This window comes from Portunus trituberculatus, chromosome 25, assembly GCF_017591435.1.
Source record: "Portunus trituberculatus isolate SZX2019 chromosome 25, ASM1759143v1, whole genome shotgun sequence".
NCBI lineage: Eukaryota > Metazoa > Arthropoda > Malacostraca > Decapoda > Portunidae > Portunus > Portunus trituberculatus.
Window position 1 is genome coordinate 3,137,842 of NC_059279.1, and position 22,154 is coordinate 3,159,995.

At 40.1% G+C, this 22,154-nt stretch overlaps 1 protein-coding gene across 3 annotated transcripts in view; it reads right to left on the minus strand.

Moving 5' to 3' along the window:
• LOC123508893 (secretin receptor-like) overlaps window positions 1–22,154 on the minus strand; it is a 69,589-nt gene that overhangs the window by 11,943 nt on the left and 35,492 nt on the right. For 2 of the 3 annotated variants that reach the window (XM_045262897.1, XM_045262896.1), the window contains 7 exons: window positions 21,798–21,930; window positions 17,014–17,170; window positions 15,506–15,639; window positions 12,463–12,554; window positions 10,971–11,115; window positions 10,082–10,230; window positions 4,855–5,026 (listed from right to left, as the gene is read on the minus strand). In XM_045262897.1, the coding sequence (XP_045118832.1) occupies window positions 4,855–5,026; window positions 10,082–10,230; window positions 10,971–11,115; window positions 12,463–12,554; window positions 15,506–15,639; window positions 17,014–17,170; window positions 21,798–21,930 (982 nt within the window). The remainder of the gene's footprint in view (window positions 1–4,854; window positions 5,027–10,081; window positions 10,231–10,970; window positions 11,116–12,462; window positions 12,555–15,505; window positions 15,640–17,013; window positions 17,171–21,797; window positions 21,931–22,154) is intronic. The other variant, XM_045262898.1, reaches the window with a different exon arrangement.

Consider the following 22,154-nt stretch of genomic DNA (forward strand, 5'->3'; position numbering starts at 1 on the left):
AGGAGGAGGAGGAGGAGGAGGAGGAGGAGGAGGAGGAGGAGGAGGAGGAGGAGGAGGAGGAGGAAGAAGAAGAGAGGAGGAGGAGGAGAACAAAGAGAAACATACAAACATTTGAGGAGAAAGAAAATCTGGAGGAGGAGCAGGAGGAGGAGGAGGAGGAGGAGAAGAATGATAACAAAAGCAAGAACAACATCAATAGTAGCAATAATAATGATAATAATGATAATGATAATAATAATAATAATAATAATAATAATAATAATAATAATAATAATAACAATAACAATAACAATGATAATAAAATAAGACGAAGAACACAAAGAGAAAGCAAAAGAAGAAGAAAAGCAAAACAGAAAATGAAATAGGAAAAACGAGAAGGAAAACGAAAAAGAGAAGGAAAGAAACAAAAGAAAATAATAAAAGAAAAAAATGTGGCAAAATAAAGAGACGAATAAGACGAAGAAGACGAAGAAGCAAACGAGACAAGGAAACATGCGAAGAAAATAAGATGGAGCCCTAAGCTTACAGGGGGAGTTGTTTCAAAGTGGCTACTCGGGACCTTTACATCTTCACTCCCCGCGTTAGGCCAATACAGCAAACGCCTTAAGCTGCTACGCCCTTCCTTGAGTACCCTGGCAGTGGAAAATAGGGGAGCGTTGCGTCCTGCTTGTTCACGTTAGGGAATAGATGAGACTTTTAAAACAGTTAGGCAAGGCAGATCAAGACTAAACGCGTGGTATTTTAGTTAGTATTAGATTGTGTTGGTGTTATAAGTTGTGTTTTTGTAAGTGGAATCGTAAATAGTGTTGTTGAAACTATTAGGACAGTGAGAATAGGAGGATCGAAAATAAACGCGGGGTATTTTAGTTAGCATTAGATTGTTTTGGTGTTGTTAGAGATGTTTTAGTGTTATTAGGTGTATTTTGGTGTTAATAGTTGTGTTTTTATAAGTAAAATCGTAAATAGTGTTGTTAAATGGTTTAGTTATTAAGATTTTCAGAACAATGAGGAAAGAAAGATAATAACAAAACAGGTGGTGTTCTAGAGAGCAATAGGTGATTTTGCTGTTCTTAGTGAAATCGTAAAAGGACAAGGAATTCGGATATAAAAAGAGAAGCAACCGCAACTGAGAAAAAACAAGGAAACACATGATAGATTAACAAGATTTCTTCACTATTACCACAGAAAAACTCTTGAAGACCTGGCTAATTATTTCTGTGGCCTCTGAAAACAGTCATGATGAGAGAGCAGTGTTTCAGAAGACAAATTTAGAGAGAAAAACAGCTACAACTAAGAAGAAAACAACACAAACAAACATACAACAGATTAACAAGATTTATACTCTACAGAACCCCGGCTAACCATCTCTGTGGCTTTAGAAAATAGAATGATGAGAGAACAAAGCGTTTGGGACTAGAGGCCATGTAATGAGAAGCAACCACAAGTGACGAGAAACAGGAAGGCGAGTAGGGGGAAGGAGGAAGGGAGTTAGAGTCGTATGATGATGGGTCGCAGCCTCTCCTGTGTGGTGCAGCCATCCTCTATATGAACCATCTCGCTACAATGGATACCCTTTGAAGAACGGGGAGTGTAAATACAATACAGGTAGGAGAGGGTTTATGGAAGAGAAGGGAGAGAGAGAGAGAGAGAGAGAGAGAGAGAGAGAGAGAGAGAGAGAGAGAGAGAGAGAGAGAGAGAGAGAGAGAGAGAGAGAGAGAGAGAGAGAGAGAGAGAGAGAGAGAGAGAGAGAGAGAGAGAGAGAGAGAGAGAGAGAGAGAGAGAGAGAGAGAGAGAGAGAGAGAGAGGAGAGCAGGATATAGAAGGAGGTTCAGGAGACGGTGTTGAAAAAATGAGGGCAAAGAAGAAAACGAAGGAAAAGAATAATGAGAAAAAGGATAAAAAATGTTGAGTCAGTTATTTAGTAAGAAAAAACCTTGTAATTCTGACATCTGTATTGAATTGTCTTGTTTATATAAAGACAGACAGACAAATAAAAAAAAATAGATGACATAAGGAAAGAAGAATAGCATGGAGGATAAACTAATGGAAGAGAGAGAGAGAGAGAGAGAGAGAGAGAGAGAGAGAGAGAGAGAGAGAGAGAGAGAGAGAGAGAGACGAGGAGGGGGTCAAGAGGTAGATTTAAAACATCCGGCATAACAATAAACTCTATTTTTCGCTCCTCACCTCCACACCAGCCTCTCACGCCAGGCAGTTTTCAGTGTGGCAGGTTTAGGAAAGAGTTTTGGGGCCCATTTGTTGCCCTCTCACCGCTTGCTTTCCTTTTACTCTGCCAGTTTTATTCTTTCAGTATATCGTATCATACAATTGTCTTTCCTAACTCGAGTTAATATCATCGTGGGAAGTTATGAATGCACAGGTATATATTACTTACTCTCTCCTCAAATTTCTACGTTTAGTTAGCTTGTCTTTAGGTTCGATACACTGTTTAGCTTCAATTAAGATTTTTCAATGAGAGCGAGTGTTTTTGTGAGTTATTTTGAGTTTCCAAGGTTATTTTCACGATCTTAGTTGTAATTTGTGAATGAGTGTGGAGTTTCTAAAGGTGTACTGAAAGTTGTTGGTGTTTTTAACCCCTTCAATACTGAGACACAATTTTTACCTTGAGTTTTGGGTGTAATTAGACGATTTTGTTTGCATTAGGAAGGGTTTATAGACGTCAGAAGATTAATGGTCACTATTTTAATGCCTATGTAAGTTTCTGAAGCTGTGTAAAATCACTATATATTAACCAGAATGAACATGAAAAATGCGTCCTGGTACCGAAGAGGTGTTTTTTGTGACTTAAGTAATAGTTTTAATGAGTCATATAAACTTTTAATATACTATGTTAAAAGTTCCTGGTGATCTTTAGTGCTAATACGACCATCCCATTCACACACAAAGAAAAAAAAAGACTCAACAAAGTATTCGTTTATATAAATAGAGAGAACAAAACACCTTACAGTCTTCAAAACTATTCAAACATTAAGAAAAATCACCAAAGTCCTTAAAAAGTCACGGAAGGCCATTCGAATCTACCCAATCACCATTAGGAGACAAAAACACCAGGCTCCTCCATTACTAAATTGACCAACGTGACTGGATCTCATTCCCCATTGACTTTTATAGAGACAGGTAATGAAATGGACAATATTTTCAAGTGTTTTTATTTTCTGACCTGCCACGGAAAGGGTAGAGAGAAAAATGTGCACGTTTACGACCAAGACCAAACAGTATTTGTTGCAGTGATAGTAGTAGTAGTAGTAGTAGTAGTAGTAGTAGTAGTAGTAGTAATAGTTGTTGTTGTTGTTATTATTGTTGTTGTTGTGGTAGTAGTAGTAGTAGTAGTAGTAGTAGTAGTAGTAGTGGTAGTAGTAGTTGTTGCTGTTGTTGTTGTTGTTTAATTTTAGTAGTAGTAGTAGTTGCAGTAGCAGTAGCAGCAGCAGCAGCAGCAGCAGCAGCAGCAGTGCAGCAGTAGTTGCAGCAGCAGTAGTTGTTGCTGGTTAGCTGCTGTTGCAGCAGCAGTAGCAGCAGCAGCAGTAGCAGCAGCAGTAGCAGTAGCAGTGTGCAGTGCAGCAGCAGCAGCAGTAGCAGCAGCAGCAGCAGCAGCAGTAGCAGCAGCAGCAGTAGCAGAGCAGTAGCAGTAGCAGTAGTAGCAGTAGCAGTAGTAGCAGTAGTAGTAGCAGCAGCAGCAGCAGCAGCAGCAGCAGGAGGAGGAGGAGGAGGAGGAGGATGATGATGATGATGATGATGATGATGATGATGATGATGATGATGATGATGATGATGATGATGATGATGAGCAGCAGTAGTCAGTTGTTGTTGTCAGTGTGTCATCAGTAGTAGTAGCAGTTGTAGTAGTTGCAGCAGCAGCAGCAGTAGCAGCAGCAGTGCAGTAGCAGTTGTTGTTGTTGTTGCAGTTGTTGTTGTTGTTGTTGTTGTTGTTGTTGTTGTCAGTGTTGATGATGATGATGAGGAGCTGATGATGTTGTGGTGAGCAGTGTTGTTCAGTGGTGCAGTTGTTGTTGTTGTTGTTGTTGTTGTGTTGTTGTAGCAGCAGTTGCAGTAGTGGTGGTTGGTGCAGTTGCAGTGGTGCAGTGTGCAGGTGAGCAGTGGTGGAGGTGAGGTGGTGGTGAGTGGTGGTGAGTTGTTGTGAGTTGATTGAGTGAGGAGGAGGAGGAGGAGGAGGAGGAGGAGGAGGAGGAGTAGTAGTAGTAGTAGTAGTTGTTGTTGTTGTTGTTGTTATTATTGTAGTAGTAGTAGTAGTAGTAGTAGATGTTGTTGTTGTTGTTGTTATTATTATTGTAGTAGTAGTAGTAGTAGTAGTAGCAGAAATGGTAGTAGTAATAGTAGTAGTAGTAGTAGCTGTTTTGTTGCTTAAGCTTCAACTTTTTTTTATTTTGCTATCTTTCTTATTTATTTTTTTTTCTTACAGCTTATCATTTTTTCCCAATTTTTGTCTATCTATATTCTATCACATAAACTTAACCGTGCCTGGCATTTATTTGGATCCCCTCTCTATTTTTCGTTTTCTGGTTATATTTATCACCATCTCCCCTCACATACATCCTCGTTCTCTTTGTTTTCTCTTTATGAATTAACAATCAGCCGATGAAAAGAGAGATTCTACTGAAAATTCACATTATTTATAAAGAAAACAAACGAAATAAACCAAAACATGACGAAAAAACATAAAGTCAAATTTCAAAATGTTATGTCTGGAGGAAAATAAACAATAATAACATCAATAACAACAACAACAACAACAACAAGAACAACAACACTCTCTCTCTCTCTCTCTCTCTCTCTCTCTCTCTCTCTCTCTCTCTCTCTCTCTCTCTCTCTCTCTCTCACCTGGTTCTGCGTGTCGTCCAGCACAGAGAGACAGGTGGCTTGGGCAGGTGAACCATTCGTCTTCTCCAACACAGACATTCCTACTTCGTCAGGTGTTTTGCTCGCCTCCACGCCGCACTCCTTCCTCCTCCCTGACGTGGCGCACATCCACGGCGCTCCGGTACCTCGGCTGCTGGGGGAGGAAAGAACAAGTGCGCGTATGTGTGTTGTTCTTTTCTTCTCTTTGGATTGCAGAATATTTTTGGTGCTCTATTAAATCTGTTTGTATATTGTATTACGATTGCTTTTGGATATTAATCACTTTAACACTAAGGTTTTTTTTCCTTGATTTTTGGGTGTGATTAGACGATTTTATTTGCATTAGGAAGGGTCTATGGAGGTCAGAAGATTAATGACCAGAGTCTTTACTATTTTAATCCCAATATATGTATCTGAAGCTGTATGAAATCGGCTATCTAGACTCTCTATGTGGGTGTTGTTTTCTGTTCTTTGGTTCACAGAATATTGTTGGTGTTTTTCTTAATCTATTTGTTTTTATTGGGCTGCGATTGTTTATTGGATGTTAAGATTGAGGCTTCTGTGCACTCTTGTCAATAAACTATTTAGACTCTTTGTTTGTGAGCTGTTCTTTTTTTCTTTGCATTACAGAATATTTTTAGTGTTTTTCTTAATCAGTTTATATATTGGGTTACGAGTATTTTTGAATGTTAAGATTGATATTCCTGTCCACTGTAGTCAATACACTATCTAGTCTATCTATTTGTGTGTAGTGGATGTTGTCTGCATGTTGTTTATTGTATTATTGAGTCTAAATGCTCGCTAGAAGTTAGATTTTGTATGTGAAGCTATTTTTTTTTTATCATAGTTAGCTAAGTGTGTATAATTTAGAAGGCAACTCCGTAGCTTTACTAACAAGAGAGGCAGGAAAGACAGCTACAACAGGACACCTTAGCAAAGAGTGGTCGCGTTAGGTACAGGTAAACACACTTTCCTGGAAAAGCCCATTAATGAACTAAACAACTTCTTCACCTCTCAAGCAGCAACGATTAATCACCAAATACTGTATAACACAAGAAAAAACAAGGAAAAAAAACAATGAATAATTTAACAAGCACTTTGTAGGAGGAACACCAGTCGATGAACACACACAAAAACAAGAAAATAGAAGAAAAAAACAAATGATGCACTAATCCCATAAAAAAAAGTAGTAGAAAAACAACTGAGACGCTAATCCTATAAAAAAAGTAGCAAAACACGATCCAAAAGTACCTAAAGAGTATCAAAACCACTTCCACACCACTCATGCCATTCATCTTAACCGCGGAACCAAGAAATCAGAAGCTACGAGGTAAAGTAACAAAAATACGCCACGTCTTATATATCACAGTAAGCCAAGGCGCTCCGTATTGAGGAAAACACGTTACTAGCGAATGGAATCTCTGTAGCAACTTAATCACCAGTGCTGTCAACATCATTATAGTCGAGGGAGTCACTGTCGAATGCTGCAAGGAAGAATAGGAGAGGAGCAGGACATGGAAGAAGAAGAGGAGGAAGGAATTGATGAATGAGTATAGCGGAATAGAGAGAGAGAGAGAGAGAGAGAGAGAGAGAGAGAGAGAGAGAGAGAGAGAGAGAGAGAGAGAGAGAGAGAGAGAGAGAGAGAGAGAGAGAGAGAGAGAGAGAGAGAGAGAGAGAGAGAGAGAGAGAGAGAGAGAGAGAGAGAGAGAGAGAGAGAGAGAGAGAGAGAGAGAGAGAGAGAGAGAGAGGACACCAACAGGAAGGTGAGAGAAGAGGAAGGAGGAAGAAGAGGAAGAGGGAAGGGAGAAAAGGAAAATAGTGAGATAGGAAGTTGGAGGAACAAAAGAGGCATGAAGAAAGAAAAATGCTGAAAGAGAGAGAGAGAGAGAGAGAGAGAGAGAGAGAGAGAGAGAGAGAGAGAGAGAGAGAGAGAGAGAGAGAGAGAGAGAGAGAGAGAGAGAGAGAGAGTATCCACACCAACATAAAATCAGGAATACAAATAAAAATGAAAAGGAAAAAACTATCATTAAAAAAACAAATAAAAATAAAGAGGAAAACACTGTCCAAGAAAATTGGCTGAATGTGAAAGAATAGAAAAGATATTGATTTTTCTATTTTTTGCCTTTTGCTTTCTTTCTTTTCTTTTCTTTTTTCCGCTGTTCCATGACTTCACTCTCACGTTGCCTGCCCTTCCTGAGCCAGCCACGGTCCTCCATCTTCCCCCCCCTCTCTCTCTCTCTCCTCCCTCCCTCCTTCAGAGCAAGCCTTCCCCTTTACTTTCCAGCCATTGTATCTCCAAGCAAAAATATATCCATGTACTGGCTATCCTTTCACTGCATTCCCCGGTACAGACTTGAAAGAACCTGAGAGTCTGGCTTTTCTTGTGAGTATCAAGTCTTTTTTCTTTTTAGTATTTTGTGTCGACTATTGCAGTGATAGTCAAGGTAAGTGCATGAGTTTTCTTGAAGTGTACATGGGTTTATATTAAGTTAGGTCAGGTTAGGTTAGGTTATGTTGGTGGTAAAGGTCTGGCTAGTGTTTATTTGGGATGCACAGTAAGTTGCTTTAGCTTAGGTAAAGTTAGGTTAGGTTAGGTAAGGTAAGGTTAGGTTAGGTTAGGTTAGGTTAGGTTAGGGTATTGATGCAAGGCCTGGCTAGTGTTTTTTGTAAGTAAGATGTTTTTGGTATGAAAGTTGTATTCTTTAACATCTGTACGACATGTTTTACGTTAGGTTAAGTTGGGTAAGGTTAGGTTAGGTTAGGTAAGGTAAGGTTAGGTTAGGTTAGGTTAGGTTAGGGTATTGATGCAAGGCCTGACTAGTGTTTTTGTAAGTAAGATGTTTTTAGTATGAAAGTTGTATTCTTTAACATCTGTACGACATGTTTTACGTTAGGTTAAGTTGGGTAAGGTTAGGTTAGGTTAGGTAAGGTAAGGTTAGGTTAGGTTAGGTTAGGTTAGGTTAGGTTAGGGTAGTGATGCAAGGCCTGGCTTGTGTTTTTGTAAGTAAAATGTTTTTGGAATGAAAGTTGTATTCTTTAACATCTGTACGACATGTTTTACGTTAGGTTAAGTTGGGTAAGGTTAGGTTAGGTTAGGTTAGGTAAGGTTAGGTTAGGTAAGATTAGTGGTGTAAGGCCTGGCTGGTTAGTGTTTATGTATAGGATGCACAGGAAGATTAGATGCTTTTAGGAAGAAAGTTGTATCATGTAAAATTTGTACGATATGGCTTAGATTAAATTAAGTATGACTAGTGTTTAGGTTAGGTTAGTTTAGGTTAGGTTAGGTAAGATTAGGTTAGTGGCACAAGGCCTGGCTAGTGTTTGTGTAAGGATGCACAGTAAGTAGATATGTTTTTAGGAGGAAAGTTGTATCATTCAACATCTTTATGACACGGCTTAGATTAGGTAAGGTCAGGTAAGGTTAGTGACACAAGACCCGGTTATTTTTTACAAGAATGCGCAGTAAGTTGAGATGTTTTAAGAGGAAATTTGTATCATTTAACATCTCTATGACACGGCTTAAGCTGGTTAGGTTAGGTTAGGGTAGTGGTGCAAGGCCTGGCTGGTGTTTTTATTAGAATGCACAGTCAGTTAATATGTTTTTATTATGGAAGTTGTATTTTTTTTAACATCTGTGCGACATGACCAGTGAGTGTAAGAGTGCTCAGGAAGAAAAGACGTGTTGTAAAGAGTCTATTTCGTGTTGTAAGAAATATTTACATTAAGAATAAAGTATTAGAAATTTATGTATTGTGTTTATATGTATATTGCAATGTCTCCTTCTCTCTCTCTCTCTCTCTCTCTCTCTCTCTCTCTCTCTCCTCCAAGATTTAATAATAGTGATAATGTTTCTCTCTCAAGTTTACATTCCAGTGTTTCTAAATATTTTCGTAACTTATCCACGTTTAGTATTTTGCTTTAAGTGTCAGAGTTCCCATTAAACTCAACGGTAAAGCGCCATTAAGAAAAACTGAACTTGATACCACTCTCAAAAAATAAAGCTCAGTTAATATTTGGCGCCTGAAAGAAATATTTACACGGCAAAAGAGAGAGAGAGAGAGAGAGAGAGAGAGAGAGAGAGAGAGAGAGAGAGAGAGAGAGAGAGAGAGAGAGAGAGAGAGAGAGAGAGAGAGAGGAGGAAACAGAAAAGCTAATGGTCTGTTGGATAGTAAAACAGATCGAATACCATTTGAACAACACTTCCTTATATTAAATAGAATAAAAAAAATACATAATTAAATACAAAAATACAACGGTGAAGAAAAAAAGGCCAAAAAATACAGAAATCTTAAACTATCGTGACAAAATATACAAAAAAGGAAGAAAGTATTAAAAAAAAGATCACAAAGGAAGGTCAGAAAGAAAGGAAGAAAGGCCAGGAAGGAAGGAAGAAGGAAGTGAAGGAAAGCAAGGAAGGATAAAAGAAGTGAAGGAAGGCGAGAAAGAAGGAAGTGAAAGAAAGCAAGGAAGAAGGAAGTGAAAAAAAAGCAAGGAAAAATTAAGTGAAAGAAGACAAGGAAGAAAGAAGTGAAGAATGCAGGGAAGGTGGAAGGAAGTAAACGAAGGCAAGGATGAAAGAAGTGAAGGAAGGCAAGGATGAAGGAAATGAAGGAAGGCAAGGAAGGAAGAAGGAAGTAAAGAAAGGCAAGGAAGGAAAAAGGAAGTGAAGGGAATATAGATTGTCCTCTCCAGTGTTGTCTTGTGATTTGCTGCATTTTGAATTAGGATTAACTCGCATTTCATGACCTCATTCCTGCATCAACACACGTATATCTGAGGCAACACACCACATGAGTCAACACAACACAACACACATCTGAACCATCACAACGTAACACACACCTAACCTAACTCAGTGTAACATAAGAGACACTTGAACCCAACACAACACACCTGAAACCAACACAATACACATAAATAAAGAAACACAAACCTTGACCAACACAACACAACACAACACAACACACTCTTGAACCACCACAACACACATCTAACCTAACACAATATAACATAACAGACACTTGAATTCAACACAACACACCTGAAACCAACACAACACACATAGATAACTAAACAATAACAACATTAGACCAACACAACACACCTCAAACTACCCCTCACCCACCACATATATGAAGTAACACACACACACACACACACACACCTGACACTCTACCCACCTCCTACACACACCTGAGCCAATACATACCTGAAATAAGTCCTGGAGTGAGACAAGGCGGAATGAAAGTTGAGGCTTTTGTCAGACTTGTTGTTCATCTGCCAGTGCTGCCATATCTTGTGTAGCTCCGACCTGACCTCAGCGTTCAGCAAACAGTACAGAGTGGCCACGAAGAAGCCCTGTGTGTGTTGGGATTGGTACATTGCAGTTAGGTTACGTTAGGTTAGGTTAGGGCAAAGTTAGGAAAAGTTAGGTGAGGTTAGGTTAAGTTAGATTAGCTTAGGTTAGGTTAGGGCAGGTTAAGTTAGGTTAGATTAGGCTAGGATAAGTTAGGTTAAGGACGAAAAGGTCTAGTTAGGTTAGGTTAGGAATGAGAGGAACTTGTCGATTTAGTCATAGTTATATTATATTAGGATAGGTTAGGGTAGGTTAGGTTGGTTTATGATGAAAAAGGAAAAAACACAAAAAGGAAAAGAGGGAAATACAATAAACAGAGACAGAGAGAGAGAGAGAGAGAGAGAGAGAGAGAGAGAGAGAGAGAGAGAGAGAGAGAGAGAGAGAGAGCGCAGAATATCCTTGTAAATTCTGATGCATGGCTTTCGGAGTTCCCTGGAGACAGTCACGGCGACGAGGCTCCAGTTGCATCTGTCCATCCATCTCATCCTTCCTTGTACTTCTTCTCTCTCTCTCTCTCTCTCTCTCTCTCTCTCTCACACACACACACTAAATAACAATCAATAATTATCTTGATTTTAATTTCTTGCCAGTTGACAGTTCCTTTTTTCTCCCACCACCTCACACACACATACACACACACACACACACACACACACACACACACACACACACACACACACACACACACACACACACACACACACACACACACACACACACACACACACACACACACACACACCTGGAAAGAGGCAAACAGCTGGTCCGTGAAGAGCCAGATGATCTCAATGGTGGAATTCTTGCCCATAAAATACGTGAAGCCGAGCAGAGCCGCGTAGTGAACCCCGAACAGCGGCACCAGCACCAGCGTGGAGCGAGCCCACCGTCTGGCAATGCAGGCAGGAACAGATCACTCAGAACTCAAGAAGTGAAATATTTTGTGTTTTCCCTGAAGAATGGGGTTTTTTTTATGCGTTTTTTCTATTTTGGTCATTCGTAAGGTTTGTTTTTCAATGGCCACATAATCAAATTCACGTGATCTAATGCAGGCAAGAACAAAACACTCAAACTCGAGAAGTGAAATATTTTGTGTTTTCCCTGAAGAATTGCGTTTTTTTTATATCGTTTTTCTATTTTGGTCACTCGCAAGGTTTGTTTATCAGTGGCCACATAATTAAATGGACAATCAAATGAACAAAACATTCAAACGCAAGAAGTGAAATATTACACGTTTTACCTGAAGAATTACGTTTTGATGCTGTTTTTCGATTTTGTTCACTCGTAAGGCTTGCTTTTCAATGCCCACATCATTAAATGGACGTGTTTTAGTGTGTTATTTGCCTCTAGATGGTGTAATATAATTAATCTCTTTTTAAAATTGTGAAAAATCCTCCTTAACTGAGTTGTTACTGTGGCACTCACTGTTCATCACCTCCTGTGTGTACCTGACTGAGTTACGGCACCACAACAACTAAAAATGGGGTTTCGAATAAGTTTAAAAGCGCTGCTTGTCTTACCAACTAATCCAGATACTGAATGGAACTGATACTCTTTCCAGCACTTCTCACTACGCCATACAAATCATAACATCATGAAAAAAGACCCAGTGCCCTTCCTAATACTTTATAATCAAACACTTAAAAAAAAATTGACTGACTAATGGAAAGAGAAACTCACTGATATCAAGAATAAGAATAATAATAAGAAGGAAAAAGATGATGAACAAGAACAACAAACAATAACAAGAAGAAAAGGCAAACATAGCAAAGACTGGAATAAAAACAAGAAGCTCCCACAAATTGGCTGACTAATGGGAAAGAGAAACTCACTGATAAGACTGAAATACTCCGAGGGACATAACTCACACGTGCTTTATTGCTCAAGTACTTCCCCTTCCCGTGTGTGGCCAACTTATCACCAACTTATCACCGGGTAAAGCAGGGAGTGACGCAAAGGCTCTCGAGCGGGAAATTAATGAAGACACCCTCTCTCAGTCACCAAACTCCTTCACTTCACCTCCATGATACACGTCCCTGGTACACGAGCCACTGCGAACTTGGAAGGGCGGGAGCTAACACGATAAATCAACTTGCGACATTGTTAGTATTCACTTTGCGCTCAGTTCGAATTCAGTTTGAACTTAGTTACGACTCAGCCATTACACCAAGGCTAAGTGATTAACCTGAGACCTTCACCTTAACCTTGACCTTAAGTTTGATCTTCATCTGACTCACCTGTAGCGGCACCTGCGAGTCTCCGGGGCCGTGGACGACTTGAGTTTGAGCAGCAGTTCTCTCGCGATGTTGAGGAACAGCGCGAAACTCACCTGACGAAGGAAGGAAAAAGTTGCGAGAGAGAGAGAGAGAGAGAGAGAGAGAGAGAGAGAGAGAGAGAGAGAGAGAGAGAGAGAGAGAGAGAGAGAGAGAGAGAGAGAGAGAGAGAGAGAGAGAGAGAGAGAGAGAGAGAGAGAGAGAGAGAGAGAGAGAGAGAGAGAGAGAGAGAGAGAGAGAGAGAGAGAGAGAGAGAGAGAGAGAGAGAGAGAGAGAGAGAGAGAGAGAGAGAGAGAGAGAGAGAGAGAGAGAGAGAGAGAGAGAGAGAGAGAGAGAGAGAGAGAGAGAGAGAGAGAGAGAGAGAGAGAGAGAGAGAGAGAGAGAGAGAGAGAGAGAGAGAGAGAGAGAGAGAGAGAGAGAGAGAGAGAGAGAGAGAGAGAGAGAGAGAGAGAGAGAGAGAGAGAGAGACTGAGAAATATTTCCCCCTTGACTTGAAACGATTTATCTCTCTCCACACGACTTTTCATTTGGCGTCCTCTTAGCATCACCCACCCCCTTTCTCTCTCTCTCTCTCTCTCTGACCCGGCGGTTCAAGTGAGGTCTCTGCTTCACCTCCACGTGCTCGGGACACAAGGCGGGACAGTATCGGAAATCCATGAGGAAGACAATGAGAGGCGACGGAAGGGCAGATCTTTTTTGCTGCCAGAAGCCCAAAGTACAAAGGTCTGCAGGGCCGCAATGCAGAGAGGGATGCTGCCGCTCTGTGCAAGGATTCTGAATGGCGGGACGAGTGTGAAGGAAAGACGTGTGAGTGTAGAGCACGTAGAGTGTGAGATGTTTAACCCCTTCAGTACCATGACGCGTTTCCATATTCATTCTGCTTACTATTTGGTGATTTTCTACAGCTTCAGAAACTCATGGGGGATCAAAATAGTGAAGACTGGCTATTAATTTTCTGACCTTCATAGACCCCTCCTAGTGTATATAAAGTGGTCTAATCGTACACAAATCTCAAGGTAAATATGTGTATCGAAGGGATTCAGGTCCAGTTGCAGTCTATTTCAGCGACTTTTAGAATGTTTATCCCAATCCCTTACACTGTTTTCTTCTTTTTCTTTACTGTTATGTACCTTAGTGTGCTGATTCTTCCTTCCTAAATAATGTACTGCTTACCCATTCAATACGCATTTTTTACCATGATTTTTGAAGAGACGATTTTATTTGCATTAGGAAGGGTTCTAACCTGACCTAACCTAACCCAACCAAGTCCAACCTAACCTGACCAAACCCAACCCAATCTAACCTAACCTGACCAAACCCAACACAATCAAACCAAATCTAACCCAACCCAATCTAACCTAACCTAACCTACCCTAACCCAATCTAACCAAATCTAACCCAACCCAACCTCCTAACCCAACCCAACCCAACCCAACCTAACCTAACCTAACCTAACCAAATTTAACCCAACCCAACCCAACCCAACCTAACCCAACCTAACCTAACCCAACCCAACACAACCTAACCTAAGCTAACCTAATATAACCTACACCAGCCATTACAGTCTGCCAACTACCACGCACAATAAACCTGCCGACATATAAGCTCTCTTGACGTCACACAGACACTAATTAATTCTCCTGATTAGAAATATATTTAAAAAGGTATTAAGAGTAGATTAATTAAATGTATCGTAGTAAAAAAAATTAACAGATGCTTTAGAGAATGAAAAGAATAATGAAGCTGACAAAGGCTCGAGATAGTGACAAAATATACTACGTAGATTTCGAAGTAAATACACACCGTCAATTAATTATTATTATAACACAGGTGACTTGGCAAGGAAGAGAAGCTTTATTTGTAAATGGAGCGTGTTAATTGAGTTACTGAACCAGAGAGAGAGAGAGAGAGAGAGAGAGAGAGAGAGAGAGAGAGAGAGAGAGAGAGAGAGAAAGAGTCACACTTGTCTTGGTATCAAATATATAGACACAAGTTTCCTTCCTTCCTTTCTTTCCCTTTCTTTACTTCCCACCTCTCTCTCTCTCTCTCTCTCTCTCTCTCTCTCTCTCTCTCTCTCACCTTTACCCTGACCTCAATTTTTTCCTCCTAATAGAGTTTCGAGCCCCACGTCTCTCATCCCTCTCTCTCTCTCTCTCTCTCTCTCTCTCTCTCTCTCTCTCTCTCTCTCTCTCTCTCTCTCTCTCTCTCTCTTAATCCTTTCTCTGTCTCTTCTATCTACAAAGAGATAGAAGCCCTCCTCTATTTTTTTTTATATTCTATTCTCCTTTATCCTCCTCTTCCTCTTCCCCTTCTTTGTCTTCATAATGTTGGCATTAATTTGGTTTCCTCCATTCTAATCTTCAGCATTTCTCCACATTTCCTCCTGCTTTTCATTCTCTATTTTTGTTTCTCTTCTTTCCTCTCCCTTTCTCTTAACTTGTTTCCTCCTTTCCCTCCATTCGTTCTGTATTCTGCTTATTCATGTTCATTTACCGCCATTTCTAGTCGTACCTTCGAGTGTATGTACATATTTTTCTTTTCCTTTTCTTCTTAGTCTTGTTTGTGGAGTGTTTCTAGTTTTCTTTCTAATTTGTTTTGTTTCCTGGTTTGCTGTGTTGTGTTTTTCTTGGTTTGTGTTGCTTTCGTGTGCTTTTAGTTAATGTTGTGCTTTGGGGTTGATTGATTGATTTTTTTTTTTTTTTGTCTCTCGTTTCCCTTTCATGGTATTTCTTTAGTCTGTAATGTTTTCTTTCCTTCGTCAATGTAAACACACTCGTCAATTGTGATCTTTTCCAGCAATATATTCCTCTTGAATCAGAATAAAACATGCGTCAACAAACTATAAATAAAGAAAACTGTTCAAAATTTAGAGATACAATACTAGAAACTACGATTAAAATATAGAAAAATACAAAGAATTATGGAAATTTGAAAGAAAACGTGAATGAGAGGCTTCCCGTCACGAGGTTGATCAAAGAAAACGAGAGGGAGAGAAGTGGACACCTACCAAGATAGAGACGCCTACTGGCCCTCTTATGAAGGTCCAGAACAGCCAGGGTTTCGCGTTGGTGAACCAGCAAAGGGTGTTTTCTGCCGTCATCCTCGCCACCGCCCACCCTACCACGAGGATTAACGGCAGACCTGTAAGGGAGGAGAGGACGGGTGGGGTGAGGGGAGCAGAGAAGTGGTGTGGTGGGTGGAGGAGGAGAGAAAGGCAAAAGATAATATAAGTGAAGCAGTAATAGTAATAAAAATACATACGATTGTGACGACGATGACGATGATGAAGAACGATAGGGAAATAATGATGGCGTTGACAATGAAGATGATAACAAAGATGGTGATAACAAGAAAGAGACTATAAAATAAATTAGTCAACTTAAATTTCCTGTAAGAAGTCAAGTGGGAAAGACAGTTCAGAGAGAGAGAGAGAGAGAGAGAGAGAGAGAGAGAGAGAGAGAGAGAGAGAGAGAGAGAGAGAGAGAGAGAGAGAGAGAGAGAGAGAGTGCCGCAACTCAAACTTTATATAAGACGCGAGGAAAGAGAAAAACTTTACCAAAATATAATATGCATGAGAAACTCAACACACTGACACGAGACACGTCAAACTATGCGAGAGAAAACAAAACACGAAAAACTGAAGGAGAGAATATTGCAAAGGAGAGATCGGAAGAAGAGAAGAACAAACCTAAATGAATTCTTCGCAACAAAAGCAAACGAGAGACGAAAAGAAAGATAAAAAAAAAGCATGCACAAGATAAACAGACAAGGAAAAGGCAGAGAGGAGTGGCAATGTAATGATGTACAAGAGGGAAAGAAGATAAGAGGAAAAATGGACTGGAATAATGAAAGTAAGACTCCTATATTGTCAGAGGCAGGAGGGAGAGCAGCTTCAGAATTGAGAGCGTGAAAATGGCTGAAATATCTCCTGCATTCCTTACAAAATAAAGGACAATGGCCGCTGCGTGCATAGAACCTTAAAAAATAGTATATCCTCACTAAGAATGGTTTAATGTTGAAGCATTTTAATTAGACACAGTGAAAAGAAACTTACGAATTTGATAAGGTTTCTTTTTAATTACTTCAGGTTAAGAAATTTGAACACATGCTAATATCAATGGTTTTAAGGTAATGCAGTAAATGGCTCCTAAAAAAATGTCATTACTAGATAGTTTATACTTATTACCATTTGAATTTAACTTCATTTACCTCTTTAAGTTACTTTTGCCATTAAATTTCGCTGTTTTTTTTTTTTAACTACTATTTCCACTCACTCCTTTGCTCTCCTAGTTTCCTTCACTATTAGAATATTGCACCACTTATCACCAAATACCATAAAAAAAATAAGAAAAAAAGACCAACAGAAAGAACCACCAGTAAAAAAAAATAAAAAAATAAAGGTAACTAAGGAACAACTACAAAAAAAAAAAAAAAAAAAAAAACATTCCATAATATCTAAAGTGACCCCAATTCACCTCACGTTTTCTATGATGGCACTGGATGCACACAACTCACCCCAGCCAAGGACGATGTAGAGTGTGATGGCCGAGTTGTCCGTGAAGAGAGCGAGGAAGATGAGGTTGTGCAGGTATAGGCCCTCCATCAGGATCCACGAATAGTTGGCGAGGATGAAGTATTGCCAGAGCGACGTGAAAAGACGGCACCCCCAAGTCTGAAGAGGAGTGAGGCGCGAGATGAAAGGACGGAAAGCTTGGAGAGGAAATGGAAAAAGTTTGAAGTCCGCTCTGGGAAATTGGGGAGCTGAAAAAAACGGGGGGAATAAAGCAGATGTGGTAAAGGGAGTGCAAATAGGATGGGAAGAATATAGACTAAGAGAGAGAGAGAGAAGAAAAAGACAGACAGGAGAAACAGACCATAAGCAACTCAAAAGGAAGCCAAAGAGGAAAACAAACCCCTTCTGCTAGCCAATTAACAAACACAGGTAGGTTCTCAGGTGTTCGGGGAAGCTAAGACACCTGTAGAGCTGCAAGTAATCAAGGTAGGAGGAAATCACACAGGTATAAGACTCTCCTATCAGCTTCCTTCTCTCCTTCCAGATAGATGAGGATAGGAAGAAAAGACGAATTAAAAGAAAGAGTGATTATGGAGAGGGAGAGAAAACAGAAGTGAGATAGGAGGAGGAGGACGAGGAAAAGGAGGAGGAGGAAGAGAGGAGGAGAAGACGAACATGATGAAGATGAAGGGGAAAAGGTGGAAGGGATAGAGGAGGAAGATAAACTAATATTTTCCGCTCACTGTGATATACGCGAGGACACACACACACACACACACACACACACACACACACACACACACACACACACTGAAGGAAAATAAGGATAAATAAGAAGGGATATGAAAGGAGAGAACCACACAGACAAACAGACGGACAGACCGACAGGGGAAACAGACAAGTAATGAAGAAAAGGAAGACACAAGTGGAGGAAAAGAAAGAGAGCGAAAGAAACTGACATAAAAGACCCCCCCCAAAAAAAGAGATATGGAGAGAGATAGAAAAAAATAACATCTCTCAAAATACAAAAAATGGAGAGAAAAAAGAGAAACCGACACGAAGAAAAAAAGAAAAAGAAGATAAATAGACAACCGCATTCAGAAAAGAAAAGAAAAAGAAAAGAAAAAGAAAAAAAATATAAGATGGAGGTAAAAATACATAAGCGGATTTCTGATTCTATAAAAAGATACATCGCACACCAAACAAAAGGTGTCGAACAATACATTGAGGACACAAAAATCCCATCACACCAGAAGCAAAGAGAATAGAGGGAGGGAAAAAAAGGAGGAAATACAAGACAAAAATAAAGAAAAAATCAGGACTTTCCACTCAGTATGTATTCTAAGGAGGTCTCGTTCCCAGTAAAGCTTTCCCCCTATGGTGAAAAGAGACAGCAAAACAACTCTCTTTCTTTCTCTCTCTCTCTCTCTCTCTCTGGCCCGTATTCTGAAACGCTTTGCTCTCTCACCATCACTACTTTCCAAAGGCTCCAGTTGAATATCCTCGTGTTTTTAAGAGCATTTTTTTTTTTTTTTATGATTCTGGTGATAAATTAGCGAGATTTTTAGTTTATCAAAAGGAAAAACCATCTTGAAAATCCGACTAGTTAGTTGTCTATGCAGCCTTGGAAAATTGTCGTAGTGAGAAGAGAAGGCGTTCTTGAATACGGACGTCTCTCTCTCTCTCTCTCTCTCTCTCTCTCTCTCTCTCTCTCTCTCTCTCCGGGAAATCAGTCTCAAGGGGAACCAGAAAAAAAAAAAACACTCGTCACATTTACAAGGTTGTCTCGGTTTGCATTGCACTGAGACATCTTGGAGGGACGCTGTGATTGATGGCTGACCAAGAGAGAGAGAGGAAAGGGGGAGAGAGAGAGAGGGAAGGAGAGAGGGAGGGAAGGGATGGGAAGGGAAGGGAAAGGGAAGGGAAGGGATGCAGTGCTGAGTGATAGAAGAGGATGCGCAAGAGGAAGAAGGGAAGAAATGACCTGTGAGAGAGAGAGAGAGAGAGAGAGAGAGAGAGAGAGAGAGAGAGAGAGAGAGAGAGAGAGAGAGAGAGAGAGAGAGAGAGAGAGAGAGAGAGGGGGGGGAGAACAAATAGAGTGGAATACGTTGAAAAGAGGAATACAGAAATAATACAAAGGTGTATCGTCCGAGAGAGAAAAAAAAAGAGGGAGAGAAACATTTGAAGCAAGATGGTGACATGCAGTGGCAGATTACGTGCGATTGAAATAATAGGCGAGATGAAAGGAGAGGAAAAGACACACACGGCAGAATCAACACGGAGAGGAGGAAAGAAAACGGAGACAGGAAAATGAGAAATACTTGGAATGAAAATACGAGGAGGAGGAGGAAGAGGAGGAGGAGGAGGAGGTGGTAAGAGAGCGTCACAGGTGGGTAAAGACGACTTGCGGACAAAGAAAACAGAGAAATCTTAAAATTTGACGAGCGTGGACCAAATTGATTGTTTGAGTGTCAACAGAGAGCGGACGAAAGGTAGTTAGAGAAGTCAACAAGCTGTCATAACCGCGCCTTTTTCTATACCTCCTCCTCCTCCTCCTCCTCCTCCTCTTTCTCCTCCTCCTTCACCTCCTTCATCTTCTTCTTCCTCCTCCTCCTCCTCCATCTCCTCCTCCACGAACTCTTCCTCTTTTTCCTCTCATTTCTATTTAACTACGAAATTTCTTCCAGTCCACACTTACAGGTAACATTAAAACAAACTACTACTACTACTACTACTACTACTACTACTACTACTATTAATATTACTACTACTACTACTACTACTACTGCTACTGCTACTACTACTACTACTACTACAACTACTACTACAACTACTACTACTATTACTTCTATACTACGACTACTACTACTACTACGACTACTACTATTACTACTACTACAACAATTGCTACTACTGCTACTGCTACTACTACTACTACTACTACTACTACTTCTACTGTCTCCCCGTCGCGGTAACAAGGAATGAATGACAAACTAAACACACACACAGCAGTTCCAGTGATTGATGCAGCGGTGTTGTTATGGAGAAAAGCTCATGAGTATAATTTATTCCTATGATTTACACTAATGGCCTAAAATGCATCACTTTCATTAATTACTATGATATTTTTTCCTCACTTTTTAAATATCTACATTGTTGTTTTCCTTTCTACAATAGTCCTCTCCACAATGCCGCTTTGGGTTAACTTTAGATCGCATTGATACAGTGGATCCATGCGTGCTTTGGGGTCCGAGGGGTCTCCAAGCGCACGAGTTCGAATCCTGTCCACGGTCCGAGTGTAGGTTGGGCTTCCTCACTCGGGGTAAGGGTTTCCTAGCGGGTGGGCTTTGAGATAGGAGCTACCCAAAAGTATCTCCTTTAGCCCAGAAATTCCCGTGAAAAAACCCACATGGTATAAAAAAAAACAATAAAAAAACCAAAGAATTATGTTGACGGAGCGGTCATTATATTCTGTAAAGTTTGGGTCTTGCTCTTAAATTGAAACAAACCTACCTATTTATTTTATTTTAGTGTTCGCTTTTCGTTTTTCGTTTTTCTAAGTGTCCTACCAATGAATTATGTCCTGTGTTATGTAAGATTTAGTTTTCACTGTAGCATTCAAGAGGGAGGTATCAAGATATTTGTCCCTGTCCTTTGGTTAATTCTATCTGGTTTATAAAGAAACTGTTGACTGAGTGGGCCTTTTTTCTTTACATTTTTGTTATCCTTGGCCAGTCCTCCTTTCTTACATAAACACACACACACTCTCTCTCTTTCTCTTTCTCTCACACACACACAAACACACACACACACACACACACACACACACACACACACACACACACACACACACACACACACACACACACACACACACACATAAGGAAAAATATCTTAACACACAAGAACTCTTCCACCTAAACTAACTTATTTCCACCATAATCATCACGAAAAACATCTTACCTTCATTAAATTCAAACACTAAAACTACTTACACAAAAACACTTCTCCTTACAACCTAATACAACATCCTACCATTATTACTAAAAAAAACACACACACACACACACACACACACACACACACACACACAAACAGTCACACTCATACATATCTTCCAGTACATCCTTTGCAAACCCCTCTTAACTGTTTCACTGCGATAAGAATCAACAAGAATCAGCAAAACAGCACCGTAAGTAATGTATGGGATCTTTATAAGCATCTACAAGAAAGTATGAGAATAAAAAGAATAGATTTTAGGTGGCTATAAAACAAGTAAGCATGTCTCAGAGTGTTTAGTAATTAATGGATGATGTACCAAATAGCAGTGAAAGGGTTAATGCATCTTTCGCACACTCCTCTTGATACTCCCTCACCACCACTATTTTAAAAGGATTCAGAATTAATGTACCAGGTTCTCAAGACTGTTTCACCTATTAGTCATGCAGTAATCTTGTTAATCTCTCACTGGAAAAGCAGAAACATTAAAGAAAAACTGTATCTTCAAGTAAAGTCTTTTTAAAGTAGTGAATATGATGCCCAGAAGTGTTTAACCCCTTTCAGTACAAGGACGCGTTTCCATATTCATTCTGCTTACTATTTGGTGATTTTAAACAGCTTCAGAAACTTATGTAGGGGCATTAAAACAGTGAAGACTCTTGCCATTAATCTTCTGACCTCAATAGACCCTTTCTAATATAAACAAAAATCGTCTAATCACACCCAAAAATTGATGATAAAAATGCGTTCCAGTACTGAAGTGTTTAAGAGTATGGCTATAACTCACCCCGCCGTCTGAGTGAGGTTGTTGAGGAGTCACGCCACTGATGTCATTGTTCCTCGCCAAAGCTCCCACGGCGCGGCAGATGAAGGAGAGGAAGAGGTGCATATGCAAAGTGTTCCTCGGGCAGCGCAGGTGTCTGGGAACGACGGTGGAAGAAAGATTTGGTAAGGTACTGTTAGAAAAAAAAGAGAGAGAGAGAGAGAAAGAGAGATAAGAGAGAGAGAGAGAGAGAGAGAGAGAGAGAGAGAGAGAGAGAGAGAGAGAGAGAGAGAGAGAGAGAGAGAGAGAGAGAGAGAGAGAGAGAGAGAGAGAGAGAGAGAGAGAGAGAGAGAGAGAGAGAGAGAGAGAGAGAGAGAGAGA